General features: G+C 48.3%; 1 protein-coding gene across 1 annotated transcript in view; it reads right to left on the reverse strand.

The window, feature by feature from the left end:
• Positions 1-18,168, reverse strand: part of Ulk4 (unc-51 like kinase 4) — a 317,659-nt gene that overhangs the window by 233,511 nt on the left and 65,980 nt on the right. The window contains exons 20-22 of the mRNA XM_036191627.1: positions 17,660-17,821; positions 17,089-17,271; positions 9,565-9,692 (exon numbers count right to left, since the gene is read on the reverse strand). Coding sequence (XP_036047520.1) covers positions 9,565-9,692; positions 17,089-17,271; positions 17,660-17,821 — 473 coding nt within the window. The remainder of the gene's footprint in view (positions 1-9,564; positions 9,693-17,088; positions 17,272-17,659; positions 17,822-18,168) is intronic.

Genomic DNA, 18,168 nt, shown 5'->3' on the forward strand with positions numbered 1-18,168 from the left:
AACCCCAGCCCGTGTCCTCTGCAAACCTGTGGGCAGATGCTGCAGATCATGACCCCAGACAGCCTCACTCCTAGCTCGCCTCACCAAGCCTCCTCTCCAAGAACGGAGCTATGGCGCTTCCCCTCCGTTCCTTCCAGTTCCTTCCATGCTGAACCCATTATCTGTCCACTGCACATGCTGTTGTTGTAGCACTGGTTTCTTCTCAGGAATAATTTGCTTTAAATATTTATGGAATGTGCCTTTCCTCTCTCCCCATCCCTGCCAGGGTCCTTGGCAGACTCCTCCCCCATCTGACACCTCCATGTCTGATCAGTTTTGACTCAGCTTTGGTGGCCAGATGATAAACGGACTTTTGACCCAAATTCAAGTTACAGCAGCCCCAACATTTCTACAGGCCTACTCTAGTTGATTCTTTACTTCCTGAATCTGTAACTGGAAGAGTTGTACTTAGCAACTATCAGAATCCATATACTGACTGACATGAAATGTAAGAATTAGTATGACCAGAAAGGAAAAATGGGAGTCTAGAATGTTCCCTGGAGCCTTCTGCTGGAGCATGACCAGTCACTCTGGAGTGTCTGCAGTATGGGGGCCCAGAACACACCAGCACAGTGAGTTGCAGCACGGATCTAAAAGTGGAGTTTGGGGCTAGCCTGGACTATCTGAGATCCTGTCCCTAACTACACACATGCACATACATGCGTGGTGATTTAATTGAGAAAAAAAGCCCACTTTTAGAGGAGTTGGTAAATTAGGAGCTTCTCACAGAGACAAAACGTAAGTGCTGGCACCAATGCATCATGGGATCGAAGTTGCCTGTTGTTAACCAATCTAAGCACACAGCAGGAGGCACACAGTGGCTGGCCATCATCAACAGGGCCCAGATGACCCTGGCTGAGTCAGAACACCCGCCATGTGGGAGGGGGTCCGCTCCCCCAGTTTGCTCAAGGCCAGTCCTAACCCTGACTGGCTGTCAGAGAGAAACAGTCAAGTGCTGAAAGTGGGGGACACAGCACACTACAGACCTAACCAGTGTGACCCTCAGGAGACACAGTCCAGAGAGCAGCTGTCAAACCACAGCTGGCTGCATCCTGCCTTCCAGCTGAGCAGGGCTATGGTGCAGCTGCAGGCTACCCGGGAGCAAAGCAAACGGTTAGAAACTCAGGCTCCAGGGAACAGAACTGAGGAGGGCTCAGTGTGCAAAGCACATGTCATGGAAGCCAGAAGACCAGATTCCGATCTCACAGAGAGACCAAGCTGGCGTAGTAACTCATCTGTAATTCCAGCCTCAGAAGTCCAAGACAGGATCCCCACAGCAAGCTAGGCCCAAAGACTAGCCCTATCAAATGAGCTCTGGATTTGATTGCCACAGCCTAGCTCAAAGAATAAGGTGAAGAGAGATGGAGATAATTCCCAACTTCAGCCTTGGGCCACACATATGCACACGCGCGCACACACACACACACACACACACACACTGTATTGCATGCACACATGCACATGTGCACACATGCGAGTACACACACGTGCCCAAATGCAAACATGCACCTATACACACACATCACACATGTGCTGTGGATATTGCTCTGTGTAAATAAAGTGCTGATTGGCCAGTGGCCAGGCAGGAAGTATAGGTGGGACAAGAGAGAAGAGAATTCTGGAAGGTGGAAGGCTGGGGCAGGAGAGACCAGCCAGCCGTCGCCATGACATGCGATATGTAAAGACACCAGTAAGCCACAAGCCACGTGGCAAAGTACAGATTAATAGAAATGAGTTAATTTAAGATAGAAGAAGTAGATAACAAGAAGCCTGCCACAGCCATACAGTTTGTAAACAATGTAAGTTTCTGTGTGTTTACTTGGTTGGGTCTGAGCGTCTATGGGCCTGGCAGGTGAGAGAGATTTGTCCTGACTGTGGGCCAGGCAGGAAAACTCTAACTACACACATGCACATACATGTGTGGTGATTTAATTAAGAAATGTCCCCACAGGTTCATGCACTTGGCTTGTCTTCACTGGGTGGTGCTGTTCAGGGGCTTAGGACATGAAGGCTGGCTGGAAGAAAGTCTGTCACAGGGGCAACTTCGAGAGTTCACAGCCTTGCTGTTCCTTCAGTCTGTTTTGCATGTGGTTGAAGATGCAGTCTCTCAGCATCCTGCTCTGGCCACCTGCTATCACGCCTCCCTAACATTATGGCCTTCCCTTCTGGAATCGTAGGCCAAAATGCACTCTTCCATACGCTGTTCTATCACAGCAACAGAGAACAGCTGATATAATATGAAAAGAAAAGGGAAGTTCTAGAAAAAAGGGAGATAGCATGTAATTGTTTCCACAGGACAGGCATGTCCACAGACAGACTCCACCTAGAGGATGGTGTTGGCAATCATGCAGATAAAATGACACACTCTGCAAATGTCACAGAGTCCTTGAGACGCCTCTGTGCATCCACAATAAGCCCAGGTATGACAAGGCCACAGTGTCAAAGATGGAGGCTACTCAGGAGCCCAGCAAAAGCAGAGTTAGTGGAAGAGTCACAGGGGTGTTGGTCTCTCAGCTGCTTAGTCTCACTAGAGAAGCACACACCTGTGCAGATTCGCTCTCGGTGCTGAGAACAATCAGGTTCCGAAGACATACCCCAAACTGCCCATTCAAAGGCAGCCTCAATGGGGTAACAAGTGCCCCCTACCCATAGCCTCAACGGGTAACAAGTGCCCCCCACCCATAGCCTCAATGGGGTAACAAGTGCCCCCCACCCATAGCCTCAATGGATAACAAGTGCCCCCCACCCATAGCCTCAACGGGTAACAAGTGCCCCCCACCCATAGCTTCAATGGGTAACAAGTGCCCCCCACCCATAGCCTCAATGGGTAACAAGTGCCCCCCACCCATAGCCTCAACGGGTAACAAGTGCCCCCCACCCATAGCTTCAATGGGTAACAAGTGCCCCCCACCCATAGCCTCAACGGGCAACACCCCCACCGTCTGTGTTTCAGATGTATGATGGCAACACTGCTTTTACCCCTTAGAGTCACCTTATTAATGTGCATCTTCAATTGCTGTCTTAATTTTCATCATTATTTTTATCATGTGTAGACAGATGTCCATGGCATGCATGTGGAGGCAGAGACAACCTCCAGGAGCTGTTCTCTCCACACACATCTGCAAGGGTCCCAGGGATTGAACTCAGTTCTCTAGACCCACAGAGCAAGCACCACACCACACACGGGATCTCTCTGGTCATTTCTTCAATTATTAATGATGCAAATTATCTATGCCTGTCATTAGAACCCCCTTTAAAGCAGAGAGATTATTATGTGTGAAACAAAATCTTCAAAGTTTTGTGAGCATATAAGGTTTATCTATGGTTTTATTTACGTGCATAGGTGCTGTGCCTTCATGTGTGTGTACCATGTGTGCACAGCACTGATGGAAGCCTGAACAGAACAACATAAGCCCTGGAGCTGGAGTTACAGGTGTTGTGAGCCGTCATAAGTATACTGGGAACTGAACGCGGGTCCTCTGCAGGAGCACCCAGTGCTTGTGGGTACTAGGAACTGAACCTGGGTCCTCTGCAGGAGCACCCAGTGCTTGTGGGTACTAGGAACTGAACCTGGGTCCTCTGCAGGAGCACCCAGTGCTTGTGAGTACTAGGAACTGAACCTGGGACCTCTTCAGGAGCACCCAGTGCTTGTGGGTACTGGGAACTGAGCTGGGTTGTCTGCAGGCACACCCAGTGCTTAATCTGTTTTTAAGGGACAGAGCAGTTTCAAGTTCTTGCCTCCGTGCTTCTTTTTCTCTCCCAGATTTAAACATACTCTCTTCCAGCTGTTTATGGTTTCTTTGGGGTATATAATTCTTTAATCCATCTGGAATTAACTTTTGTATAAGCATAGAAAATAAATTTTCCCACACGGTTAACCAATTATCCAGAGTAAATATTTCTTTAAGAAAGTCTTTCTTTTAAGATCAAAGCAGGTTATTTTTTTTATTCCACTGATTTCCATATTAACAGAGATGCATGGGGGAGGGGAAAGGAGGCCTCTAGAAAGTCTGATCCCTTAGGAGGTGCTCACACCCAGCTCACACACACCTCCTCATGAATTGATGAACCATCCATGCCCTGAAGCACCCACCAGTCACACCCAGGGATGCTGAAGACCCCCTTTCATCTCTTGGCACACTCAATCTGAGTACAGAGCCCTTGAAGAAACGGGTGGACGTTTGGGAGCTGTCACTTCCTTTCTGTCTGATGCTGACGGTTCAGTTCCACGGTAGATGGGAGGGAGAGCTGACATCGCAGAAAATGTGCTGAAATACAGACCATCAAGAGACAGCAGTGATGACAGGAAGCAGGAAAACATCCACCAAGTACCGTAAAGGTCATCACAGGCTGAGGGCGGGAAGCGCCGTCAGTGGCAGACAGGCAACAGGGACCCAGAAGGGAGGAGCTGCTCCAGACAAACACACCACACGTGTGCTCTCCGATTCAACCTCACAGACACAGCAACTTAGCCCCTGGGTCGCAAAGGAAACAGAAGCCAGCTGCCCTCCACCTCGACACTCTCTTCCTGAGAACAATTGACATCACCAAGTCAAATTCCCAAGTCTAGAAAAAAATTCAACTTTACTGTCTTGAAGATCCTGTAACCCTTTTAGTTTGTTTGGTTTTTTTCTGTGTGTGGAGTACAGATATACACATGCCACAGTACACGTGTAGAAGTCAGAGGACAATGTGCAGAAATCTATTCTCTCCTTCTACCATGTGGGCTCCAGGGATTGGACTCTAGTCATCAGCCTTCGGTGGGGCCTTTACCTGCTGAGCCCCTCAAAGGCCCTCCCCTTAGTTCTTTATGACCACCTGACAGCAGTTGCTAACATTGCTAATGTTCCCCTATCCGCTTGGATTTGTTTTCTAATTACAGGAGTGAACTTTACCTTATGGTCTTAGTGACTTTGCTCATCTCAGAGAGTGCAGTGAGTCTGCCACAGAAGAGAAAGCATGGCAGAGTCCATGGCCAACAGGAGATAGGGAGCTGGACCAGAACCAGGGGAAGGATTGGACTTAAGGGCCACCTATGGAGGCCCACAGAGGTTTCCTAGTGAGAGCTGAGCTTGCTTTACCCAGCAGGGCTGCATAAGGGGATGGATTGACCACTTGTGTGGTTACCAGGTTTGGAAGGGTCTGCACTTGGCTGTGCTAGGGGAGGTCTTTTGCGCCACCCCTCGGCATTCCTACAAAAAGCCCTTTAGCAGAGACAGAAGGGCCAGTAGATAAGGATCTAGGCCTCCTGAGGATATTCTGTGTTTCTCTCTCCCCCTCTATATTTCTATCTAAATCTCTTATCCCTCACTCCTGAAGAGTACCCTGGGAAAAAAGTGGGAGCAGGCCCCCCACAGCCATCCCTTGTGGGTTCCACCTGTCACAGCCTTCAAATTAGCCCCACCAACTGGGGAGCAAGTATTTAGAGCTGTGAGCCACTGGGGTCCCTTCACACTCAAACCATCACATTGAGTGTAACAACCTAAAACAAGTAGTGGAGGCAAGTAACCCCTCTGCCCCGCCTGCCTCAGATAATCAATTTGATGTCTTTCTTCAGTTCCTACTTTTGAAGGGTGTTATGCAGATACATGAAAATAGATGTGTCCAGCCACCGAGAGTTCTTTTACCAAAATATGTTCAATTTTAACAAAGAACCGGCCCTTATTGACACCTAGTGAGCACCTCCAGGTCAATCAATGGCTCCTCGCAGGAGCCCATGCCATCAGCTGTAACAACACCCACTGGACACCCTGGGGCATGGAACTTCAACAACTCACGCTCATAGTGGCCAAATGTCAAGTGTCAAACTGCCGAAACCAAAGTGACGGTGCATTTACTGTCAAAGACATTTCCCAGCTCGTTCCTGAAGGCTGCAGCAACCAGAATTTCTATGTGCAACATTCAAAAGTGATCTGCAATTCCCTCTTCTGCTGATATGGAGCGGCCTCACTTTCCTGAGTTCTCTATCACAACCAATAACCACTGGACATAATAGTAATATACATTTTAAAACATTAAAACAAGCTTAGTTAGACTCCAGAGAGTAAACAGGAGGTGGGCTGCCTGGAGAACAGGGGTGGGGGAGACGGGACACGTAACGAACGGTGCAGCCATGAGTCTCCTTCACTTCCTCCATTCCTCAGCTATTACCGGAGGACTTCCAAAGCCTGCATCCCAGAACGGTTCCAACGAGTCTTTCCTGAGCCCTATGTGAAAAGATAGCTAACAGATCAAAGGGACACCACACAGGACCTCTCCCTCCTCCTCCACGGTTCTAGTGGGCCGATAGAGTTGGCCTTCCACTGTAGTGCCTGCTCCAGATCCCCAGCTGGGAGGTGTGGTCAGGGACTCTTCCCCCTGCAAGGATGAAGCCTACACCAGTGGCCCAGTTCTCCTGGGCAGAAGGAAGTCGAGAGTCACGTGCTGAACTTCCATTTCCCACCCAGCAAAGCTGGGCCACTCTCAGGTCCCCAGCAGCAGCAGGATCAGTGTCTGACTGGCAACTGCCTTCCAGTCCCAAGGCAATGACCTAATTCCCACAGAAGAGAAGTGTCAGAGGTCCAGAGACCAGCACCCCCTCCTCCGCACCCCAGACCTACCAATGCAGCATGAAGAGAGACTGTGACCTCCTGGGAAGCAGAACATCCAGAACACCTTCAAATACCACCCATCAAGGTAAAGTCCTGGGAATCACAACACTCCCCAACACCGGGCTGGAGAGGTGCACAGCAGCATGAGTCCCTGGCTGGGAAGAGCAGTCAGCACACACCATAAAAAGGCTTCCATAATGGGAGCAGTAAGCAAAGGTAAGCTGCCACGCTATGACCGGGCTCCACCCCCAGGACTCATGAGGTGGGAGGAGGGCACAAACTCCCAAAAAAGTGTCTCCAAACTCCACATGTGTGTCAAGGGCATGCATGGCCCCAACACTCAAAAAAAGTTGTCAAAAATTAAAATTTCCAAAAAGCACTGAAAATTCTCTTAAATCCAATGAAAGAATTTAAAGTCTTAAATTTTTAAAAAGTTCATAAAAATGAACCAAATGAAAAATGCAAAAAACTTTACCAGATGAACTCAATTCAACAGCACAGAAAATTGAAAGTTGCACCAGGGAATGTGAGACGAGATCATTTGAAATTATAACGCGGAAAACCCAGAGGGGACCAAAAGTGGAGGCTCTGGTAACAACAGGACAATTAACAAGACCTTACATGTGCGTCACCAGTCTCCAAAGGGAGTCTAGGGCAAGAGGGATGGAAAAGTATTTTAAAAAGTCATGGCTGAAAATCAAATTGACTCAAAAGATATAAATCTACAAATTCAAGGAATATTCCCCAAAGATTTTATAAGAGATCCTGAACTTGAATGGTAAGAAAGTATCTTTAAACCAAAGAGAGAAAGGACACACTGTGTAGAGAGGAATATCAGCCACCAAGACAAACCTGAGGCCATGAGAGAGCAAGGCAGAGGCCCCGGGGAAGAGGTGTGTCCATCACAGCCTCAGGTGACATCACCCTCAAGTGACAAGGGGATGGAAGTGGTTCCAGGGAGGAGGCCCATCCCACAGCACCCTCGACCTCTGTCCTGTGTGTGTACATGTGTGTACATGCCTGTGTCTGTGTGTGACTGTGTATTTGTATGCATGTGTCCCCATGCCCACAGAAGCCAAAGATCTACCTTGGGTGCTATTCCTCTGAAACTGTCCACCTCAGTTCTAGAGACAAGGAGCCTCCAGGGGCTCTCAAGCGGGGACAGCGGCTGGAGTGCCTGGTACCCCCAATTCCAGCCTTCCCAGAATTCTGTCTCAAGTCTGTCTCTTCCCTTGTGAGCGAGCTGTTGGTCAGCTTCCCAGAATGCAAAGCACAGCTGTGAGCTAACAAGTCCACCTGGCCACCGTCTCCCACTCGGCCTCAGTCTCTTTGTCACTGGTCTTTCTACCACTATCCTAGGTCAAGCAAGCACCAATAGAGAATGCTTGCATCTGGAAAAGCCTGCTCCAACTTCCTGAGTTAAAAATCATCTGTCCCAGGCCCCACCCAGAATCCCTGGCACTTTGTGTGTGTGAGGTCTCCAGGACCTGCTCTGTGTCTTCTGGTGGCTGTGACCTGCACTCCTGAGTCTTTGCCATTGGTTCACATGGTTTATACAGCCTTCCGAAGCACCAGGGCCGTCCCTGCAGAGGCCATCTCTTGTCAGTCCGGCTGAAGTTCATAAAACCTCTCATGGAGTCACAATGACAGCTGGAATTGTCTCCTCCATTGCTTGGCTGTGAGCTGCATGGTCATCCTGTTCTTTCTCCTTCAAGATTTCCTACGTGCACAGGGATGCTCTCAGCCTGATGTCCCCACGGCTCAGTGACTGACCAAATGCAACACACACAGGTGAGGGAGGACCTTCTCTCCTTAAAGACAAGGTGAGGTGCCATCCCTCACAGGCTGGCCCAGCAGCCACGTGAGTCCTGCTCTGGATCACACAGCATACACACAGGAGGAGCCACACTTCAGAGCCACATGGGCTCAGGGACAGGTGCCACACTCAGGCCATCTCTACTGCACAAACAGCACATCCGTCCAGGCCACCTGGCTGTGGTGTGTAGAGACTACTCCTCCAGGCCAAACTCTGTGCACACCAAAAGCTTAGGCACCACAGCTGAGACTCCCAGGCCCAGCACTGTCCTGGGAGGGTTTACAGAGCAGGATCCTCCACATGAAACTGCCACCACCATCCTGAGGTCCCCGCAGCTGCTCTGAGCAGAACCACCTCTCACAGGAGGGTGTGGAGGGCCAGCCCTAACAGAACATGCCCTGGGGCTCCAGAAGGTCTGTAATCCCACCTCTTGGGGAGGTTGAGGCATGAAGATCACAACTTCAAGGTCAGCCTGGGCTACACAGTGAGCTCAAGGGCAGCCTGGGCTACACAGTGAGCTCCAGGCTCCAAATGAAAAGATATCAACTAGATTTTCAGGACTCTCTGGACCCCAGTGGAGCAGGGCTGAGGAAATGAGCAATGTTGGTGAGAAGGAGCCAAACACAAACAGAACTCTGGGGCCCCCGGGACAGCTCTTCCTTTGACAGGACGGGTGAAAGGGGGAGAAAGCCAGGGTGGTGGTTCATACCTGCGACCCCAGTGCTGGGAGGCTAAGGCAGGAGGGCCAAGAGGTCATGGCTAGCCTGGGCTACAAAACCAATCCCTTTCTAAAAAGAACAAAATAAAAAGTCTCAAAGTGACAGACAGACAGTGGCCCAGGACTGCTCTTGAAGCCCCCTACAAAGGGGCCTTGAGCCTCTCAGCCTAGAGTCTTCCAGGCAGACCCCCGGCCCCCGGAAGGCACAAAGCCCACTAGATTGAGACCTCACTTGTGTTCAGGGCCCTCTCTGGGCTTAGCAGCTGAGGATACCAGAGGCAGATTAAACTTCAGAAAAGGTTTTCAATGTCAGATACATAAAGGCCAATAGCAAGTAGTCTACAGGACACACACAAACCACTGGTCATCGGCCCCGACAGACCCTCTGAGAGGCAGTGTACCTCGCTTGGCAGCTCAGCAGCAGCATGTCCCGGTTGTGAATCAGGACGTGAAGCAGCACCAGGAAGGCTTTGGCTCTGATGGCAGCGGATGGACTGTCAAGGAGACGGATGACCGTGGACACGAAGTCCTGCGGAGACACGGTGGAAAGGTCAACCCAACAACAGCTGGTAGGTAGAATACAGCGATCCAACAGGAGGAGGGAGAAACCTCATCAGCTATGTGTGCATTCTCAATTTGGTCCAAACCCACATGTACTATTATCCCACTTAACCTGAAATTAGCCAGGGTGTGTTCACAAAAGCAGTAGTTCTCACAAGGTCTCACTGGTCGGTTGTTGGCCTTAATTCCTGGGCACATGGAATCCTATTTCCTATACCTATCTTGTAAGGGGGTTATAAGAGGGTTCAGAGTGAGGGAACACGGGAGGAGCTAGAGGGAGGAAAAGGGAAGAGAAAAGTGATATATTTTGATTAAAAGTATATTCAGAATTTTAAAGAAAAAGGTAAATCTTCAAATGATGAATGCTTTGCTGAGCTGAGTTCAAATCCAGCACGGTTGAAAACCAAAGCCTCAAGTACATAACAGGAAGTGTGGCAGAAAGTCGATGGACCAGCTGAAGGCCAGAGGAGCATGCAGATCTGAGTCTGGCAAGGGCACAAATGTCCACACAGACACAGTTCCTACCTTGAGCTGACAGAGCTTACTAAACAGAGCATAGGAGCCACACCTGGAGACCCACACAAATGAAACACCATCAGAACATTCTTTATTTAGAGGCCTCATCACAACGAGCAACAACCAGTGACACATATCAGATAATGAAACTACAGCAGGTTTGGACCTATATGCACACACATAAGCGCACGCACACGCACACGCGCGCACACACACACACAAGCGCACGCACACGTGCACACGTATGCACGCATGCACACGTACGCATAATCAAGCTCCCACTAGTTCTTGGCTAGAACAATGGCTGCACAATACAGGGGCAATCAAGAATGATCCAGAAGTGTTTTTCCCATAGGGAACGTCATGGGGGTGAACAGCAGATCCGAATTCAGTCTGAAGAGTAAGTACTGATATTGAATCCATGCATGTGTCTCCTTTTGAAGTTCTTGGTTTATTTTTAAGGGATAATCAGTCAAGGAATTAGAATTAAAGAGGCATACTGCTCACATTTCAGGCAGGTGAGAAAACTTACAGATATGGTTAGGAACAGACCCAGAAGCCAAGAAGTGGTATCTGCCTTACCTCAGGTGCAGGCACAGGCAGCCTTCTACACCAAGCACCAGACACATGCTCACCCTGTTCTGACAATCATCACCATATTAGCCACAATCCTCACCATATTAGCCAGACTCACAATTTTCCTGACTTTTCTTCTTCCCTTCCCCCACATACAATTACAGGCTCTGGACCCTCCTGGGTCCTGCACTCTTTGGATCATACCTGAATGCCTCACTCTACAGATTCAATGCAATCCCCATGAAAATCCTATCACAATTTTTTATAGACCTTAAAGAATAATACTCAACTTCATATGGAAAAACAGAAAACCCAGGACATCTAAGGTCATTTTGAGTTACAGAGGGAGTTCAAGACCAGCCTGGGATACTAGAAACCCTGCCTCAAAAGAAAAATCAAATTGAACTATTTTTAAATATACTCCAAATTTAAAAAAAATCAAGTAAATACCTAAGTAATATGGAATTAGCAGCTTCACAGAGTGGAGCATTAGAGACTGTGAAGCATATTGATTAACCTGATTGCACATCCCTACATGAGACTGTCCCAAGCACAAAAACACACACACACACACAAAAAAATAAGAATTATATCTGATATTATATTAGTGTTACCATTATGACCAAACATTACAAAACGGTAAAATTATATCACATCACATTAGGAATCAAGATTTTCAGCTTAAATTAAAAAACAAAACAAACAACAATAAAAAAAAACAACCCACTAACATAAAAATGTAGTTAGATATGTCACCACAAGCCAGTGACATATTTTTAAATAGATGTTCACTGGCTTTGTCAATCAAAAAGACTAGAGACAATAGCCAGCCCCAGCCCAAGGAAAGCCCCTGACAGACTCCTCAGAGAGAGAGAGACTGTTTCAGATCCAGAGACAAGACATCCAAGCCGGAAACTATTGTCATATCACACAGCAAGATGCAGAGACCACAGGAGTCAAGACGAAAAGACCCAGGAGGCAGCTCACAGCCTTTAGAAAAGAAGCTGTTCTGTAGCACACTGACACAGCCAAATCATAAAATCTGTGTGAGCAAAGAATACTCAAAGAGGCAGCCCTTGGAGACCGCTAAGCAACCAACTCATTATTCTGCAAACCAGTAAACACATGAACAAAGTGTTCACCTGCCTTTGCTCCAGAAAAACACACCAGATTGTTGCTCAGACGTCTTTCCCATGGAGGATCCTAAGTGACAAAGATAAATGACAGGGCTTGGATCCAGTAGAGCCCAGCATGGGCAAACATCACTGACGGCTGCTGAAGCCTCCGTGAACCCAGATGCAGATGGTGCAGGAAGTGCCCCATGCCACTCCACACATCAGCAAACAGGTAAGTGATGGTGTCTCTTCTCCTGGGAGGAGTCCACTCCCCTGATGGAGTTTACCCTCCCTCAGGAATCCAAACCGGGACCTAATCAAGCCTGTCAACACAAACCTGTAGGTACAACTCTACCAAAGCCACACTTGGGGAAGCAGTGAGTTTACTGAAGTTACTTACAGGGTGCCAGTGTCATGCACCTAGCTTCAGTCTTCCAGACCCTTCTTCTCTATGTTCTGAAGAGTGACATTCTGCCTGGGTGTTAATGTCAGAGGACAAAGTGGATGTTGCAACCTGTGTGGCTTCTGGGCAGAGCTTCCAACCAGAGCCACAGCTGCCGACATTCTAAAACTAACTTTGTGGCTCACTGAAGTCATAGAAATGGAGAGTTGGAAGAGAAGAAAACTGAAACTAACCACGGGCCCACTATGTGTCTGGGCTGAGACAGAGAAATAGATTGAAGGGAAGAAAGGAGCTTTGACTATGAACTTTGCACAGCCCTGAGGCACTTCCATGCCACCATTGGGCCTTTCACTAACATTGCAGCTATTTCCAACATAATAAAACATGCCATGAAAAACAGACTACTTAGGAAAAGGCCTTTTAAAAGTGAGAGTAACCTGGCAATTTTACTTAAGCGTTTGTCATAAGAAAATGCCGAGAGCTGGGGTGGCTCTGTATAAAGCACTTGTTGAGCAAGCATTAAAGTCTGCTCCCCAGCACCCATGCAAAAGCCAGGCCTGGTGGCCTACACCTAGAACCCTAGTGCTAGGGGTCAGAAAACAGACAGGATCATTCTGGGAATATGCTGGCCAGTTAGCTGACCAAGCCAAAACTGCAAACACTATGTTCAGTAAGAGACTCTGCCTCAAAACTTAATCAGGTGGAAAGCAGTACAGGCCATCCTATCTTTTCACAGAGACCTGAACAAACAACTGCTCCCCCAAACAGGGCAGTGAGGATAGATGGAAAATCATGGAATACTCCTCTGCACAGTGGGAATTGGTACCACTGTGACTGGGTTAATAAAGAAGCTGACTGGCCAATACTGGACAGATAGAGGTCAGGCAGGATTGACAGACAAAAAGAGAGCTTGAAGAAGAAGAGAGGAATCTGGGGAGTCATGAGGAAATGGAGGTGAAGCAGGAGATGAACTTGCCATATTGAGAAAATGTACCAAGCCACGTGGCAGAGCATTTATAATTAATAATAAGTCTCTGTGTAGTTATTTGGAAACTGGCTAGTGGACAGAAAAGCTCACCTACAGAGAAGCAATGAGTTTATTGGGGTTCCTTACAGGAGCATGAATGAAGAATTACTCACAGGCAACTGCATCACCAAAAAGCCCACCAAGCCTAGATGTAGCCTTAGAAAATCTGCCATCTTTGCATGATGTGCAGGCTGCTCAACAGACTGGAGGGTCTCTTCTCCTCAGCCATTCTTACTACTTATACAACTTTGAGGATGGAGGAGCCTGGTGAATCTAGTCAGTTTCAGGGGCTTCCTGAGACTTGTGAGTTGTTTAGTTTCTGAATCTTAACCAGCCTGTCTCTAGGATGGAAACTTTAATCACAGAAAATTGCTACAAAATATCTCTACCTGTGCATGCATGCACAAGAGAGCACACCAAACATGATTGTGCATACAATATATGCACACATACACAAGAAAGTAGCCAAACATGTCCATGCAAAGGCCAAAGGAACAAGGGTTATCCTGCAACACAGAAAACTACTTGACATTTGCTACTCTGTTTCAGTCAAGTATCATGAAAAACACATCACCAGTTCCATTAGCAAAGGAACTGTGGGGCCTTAGACCTCATCTGATCATGACAGGGCAACCCAACACCCCTGACAAAGCAGTGCCAGTGAAGACCTGTGGGAAGCTGGGGCTTTTATCTCAACACCACAATAACCAGGAACCCTTCTCTAGCTGAGTCCTCCTTCTCCAGCTGGGTCATCCTTCTCCAACCTTGCTGTCAGAACACACTAGATGGGGATCTGCAGCATGCTCACATGCAGCAGTAGCACCTTCCTCCCTTTCCCTGTGGCTATTACCAGAAGAGACAGAGTAGGAAGCCCACATCTGCATCCTCTTCCATCAGTAATGAAAGTCCCATTCCCAGACACCAGCATTTGTGCAGGCCGTCTCCAGGAACCAGTTCCCTACCAACCAGAGAGGTGCCCATCATAGGAGACAAAGTAAAAAGCCAGAACCCCCTTTGCCAGCGCCATAAGGGGTTTGCTTGTCCCCCAAATCAGGTATCAATGAGCTCAACAGGGAACCTAAATGGCTGCCCAACCCAGCAGTAAGGAGACAACGCCTCTTTCCCCCATGCCAATGTGGTGTCAGACGCCCTACAAAAGTAGGAATTTAACTGCTATCAGAGTCTTACAACATGCCACCCAAGATGTTGTCTACATATTGAGTTTCAGTGTTCAAGATAAAAGCATCCTGCTGTCAGCCAGCAACCACGTGGATAAGTGTGACTCCACCTAGCTGTGCCCTTAGGGATGGATGCATTTCCACTGTGATGAGACACTTCTTGTGAAATGCCAACACTGGTCCCACGAGATGCCCAGTGGGTGAGCGCCTGCCAGGGAACTCAGGACCTGCAGCTCACTCACTAGGGCCTGCATGAAGCAAAGGACCAGGTCCACATAGCCGCCTCTGACCTCCACACACCCTGGCATACATGCACACGTGGTCACATACACACAGTGACACAGTTTAAAGAAAAGAAAGGATGAGCCCTGCCTTAGCCACAATACTTTGAACTCATCTGGTCTCACAAGCCAGGCAGAGTAGGACCTGGTTGGTACTAGGGTGGGAGAAAGAGCCAATACAAATTAAAAGTGAGCAGTCACCCTTCTATTATCCATTCATTCATTCCTTTAAGAGACATGGAAACAAAGCTACATGGCATGAAACAATGTATCTCATTTTCCTGACTTTACAAAATATTATATAATCGTGTGCTGAGTTTAAAAGTGATTCTGTTAAAACTCTCAGCCTCTCTAATCACAACTTACAAAGTGGAGTTACCCAAGGGTGTCTATTTCTATGCAGTGACAGTAGCATTTAATAACATGGAAAACTGAACAGCAAATCTAGACACAGACTGCTGAACAACACTTGCTTGCAGCCACAGCTGTGGGAGCCCACAGAGGTTTCCTAGTGAGAACTTACTCAGGGTCAGAGAATCTGAGCTTGCTTTACCCAGCAGGGATGCATAAGGAGACGATTTGATCACAGGTATGGTTACCATGTGTTTAGAAGGGTCTACACTTGGCTGTGCGGTGTGCTTCAACCTTACAGGGGGAAGATCTTTTGCCTCTCCCCTCGACATGTTATAAAAGCCCTTTTCAATGAAGGAGGCCATTGGGTATTGACCCAGGCCCTCCTGAAGCTACCCTGTATCTGTCTTTCTTCTCATCTCCATCTTTCTTTCTATATTTCCTCATTCCTGTCTCCTCCATCTAAGAACCCTTCACAAGGTGGGAGCTGGACTCCCACACACAGCCATCTGAGTGATATCAAACTGCCGTGAAGGCGAAGTGTGTGTTACTCTGTCTTTAGACTTTCACACATCAAACTGTTGGTGTCACCTTGACAGCCTGGAATTGCCAGAAACCGGAAGGATTGGAAGGACCCGCCCACTGTGGGTGGAGCCGACCCCTGGCCTGGATCCTGGTCTGTACAGATGGAGGAAGGAGCTGAGCAGCCTACAGTCATAGCTCTCTGCTTCCTGGATTATATGAGCAGCAGCTTCTTCAAGCCCCCGCAACCTTGACTTCCCCACCATGATGTCCTGCACCCTTTTCCCTGAGTGTGTTTGTCAGAGTATTTGATCACAGCAACAGAAACTAAGGTACCATGCACATATGGTATTAATGTAACAAAATTCTAACTTTAATATAAAAAATACAACAAATAGCATTTACTACAGTGGGGCCATGGCCAACAGTGGGTTTCAAGTCCATGATCCTCCATTGAGATTCACAAAACTCTGATTTGAGAGTGGGGGTGCTACTAAGCGGCAAAAGGTGTGCCTAATATGTAAGAGCACCTGGTTCCATCTGTAAGAGCACAGAATGAGTGAATGAATGGATGAATGAATGAATGAATGAATGAGTAAATGGATGGATGGATGACTCAGATTTGAATGTGTGCTTCCCCATCCTGGCCCAGGTGTACTGAACTCTACATGGAGCATTCTTTTTAAGAACTTGGGAAACACTAAACAACCAAGAACATGTCAAGCCTTGACTCACTGCCTCACAAACTTGTGTACAAACATGGTCCTAACTGTTGGCACCTCGGACACACACAGTCTCAGGCGTCTGAAAACAGGTTCAGTCACTCAGCAGACACAGCATTCACCTACGGGCTCTGAGGCAGCAGTGGGACAGCAGGCCTAAGGGTCTGCATTCCCAACGTAAGACAGTCACCGAGGTGATGGCAGCCCACATCACTTCAGCTGGGCCTGACACTCGGAGAAAGGCTGGTACAGAGACCCAGTCACAGCCACTGCGAAAACTGGGAACCAGATAAAGGTCATCAAGAGGCCCAAGGGAGAAGAAGTCAAGAACAGAAGAAGAAGACTCAAAGGTGACATGGGTTAGAGGAATGGACGTGGTCAGAGGAAAGAGGGACAGCGGAGACCTTTCCCCTGAAGGAGGACAAGACATGAGGGGAAGAGCTGGCTGCAAAGACACCGCGTGAGGAAGCCTCGTGAGCGCTGCTATTTCTCACTGACACAAGGCGGCAGAAGCCACCAAAAGCATCTGCTTGCGTCTTTGACCGAATGTCCTGTGGTACATGCAGGGGCCTGGAAGGTCAAAAGGCCTCCTACAGGGATGACACTTCATGTTGAATGCTCCACTCTAGGGGGAAGACTGATTTTTCCAGCAAAGTTGAGCGCAGAGTCAGACCTTTTCTTGGATCAGCCGCTGGAGATGAATCCCACAGGACAGCATGGCCGTGAACAGGGTCAGCATGTACTGCTGCACTTTGCAGATGGCAGAGGCCAGGGAGCTGATGACAGCATTGAGGCCCACCTTCTCAATGACGTTCTGGAAGGCCGCAGGAGACTGGCGTGTGATTCTGCACAGGGCCTGAGGAACAGTAGTGTAGATCCGTCACAGATTCTGCGGGTTCTGGGCACCCCACCCTACAGACACCACACACCCCTGCCCAACAGAGAGAGCACAAACCATGCTGCCTCGTCACTCATTTTAGACCCATGGAGTCAGACACGGGAGTGCAGGGGACCAGGACCCACTGGCTGTCAAGGATTCCCATGCTCAGCTCCAGATAGTTTTAACCAGTAATGAACGTCACATCCCACGAAGTCCCAAACCCTTCAAGGCCCATTCTTAGAATTCTGCTTTAGTATACCTGTTGATCATTTCTACCTTCTCCAGTACATTCACCTCATTCAGGCACATTTCTTCAAACATGGTGCCGCGTCCCTGGGCACATCCTCAAATGTGCTTCACCTACCGATATTGCAGTTATCCTCAGGGAGTCCACGGTGGAGTGTCTGAACAGGTGCCACAGGACAGGCCCTACTTCCCCGGTGATGAAGCCCTGCGCCTGGGCAGAAAGTGTTGTGCAAACATTCTCGATGATCTTCGCAGCCATGTGATTGACAACACGTTCTTCCTAGGGAATGAACAAAAAGCAGGAAGATTCAAAACTTGCCGCTTCCCCCAGCAAAGGGTCTTCTTCAGTGTGAGAAACACATGCTTGTAGTTTCCTGGGAACTACTAGGGACAATGTTCTCACTGTTGTAATGCTGCTACAGAGCTGCAGGTTCACCAGCAAGCCTGGAAAGCACAACCCTCTGTGGACTAAACGTGAAGGAGAGCATGACCCTCCATGGACTAAATGAGAAGGAGAGCATGACTCTTCACCTGTTTTAAATAAAATCAAAATGGGAAAATGACCCAGAAAATAAGTAACACAGCACAGTGTAAAAACCAGACTACAACTGTTAAACTGTAAGGAGT

The sequence above is a fragment of the Onychomys torridus genome, chromosome 7 (genome assembly GCF_903995425.1).
Source record: "Onychomys torridus chromosome 7, mOncTor1.1, whole genome shotgun sequence".
NCBI classification, from domain to species: domain Eukaryota; kingdom Metazoa; phylum Chordata; class Mammalia; order Rodentia; family Cricetidae; genus Onychomys; species Onychomys torridus.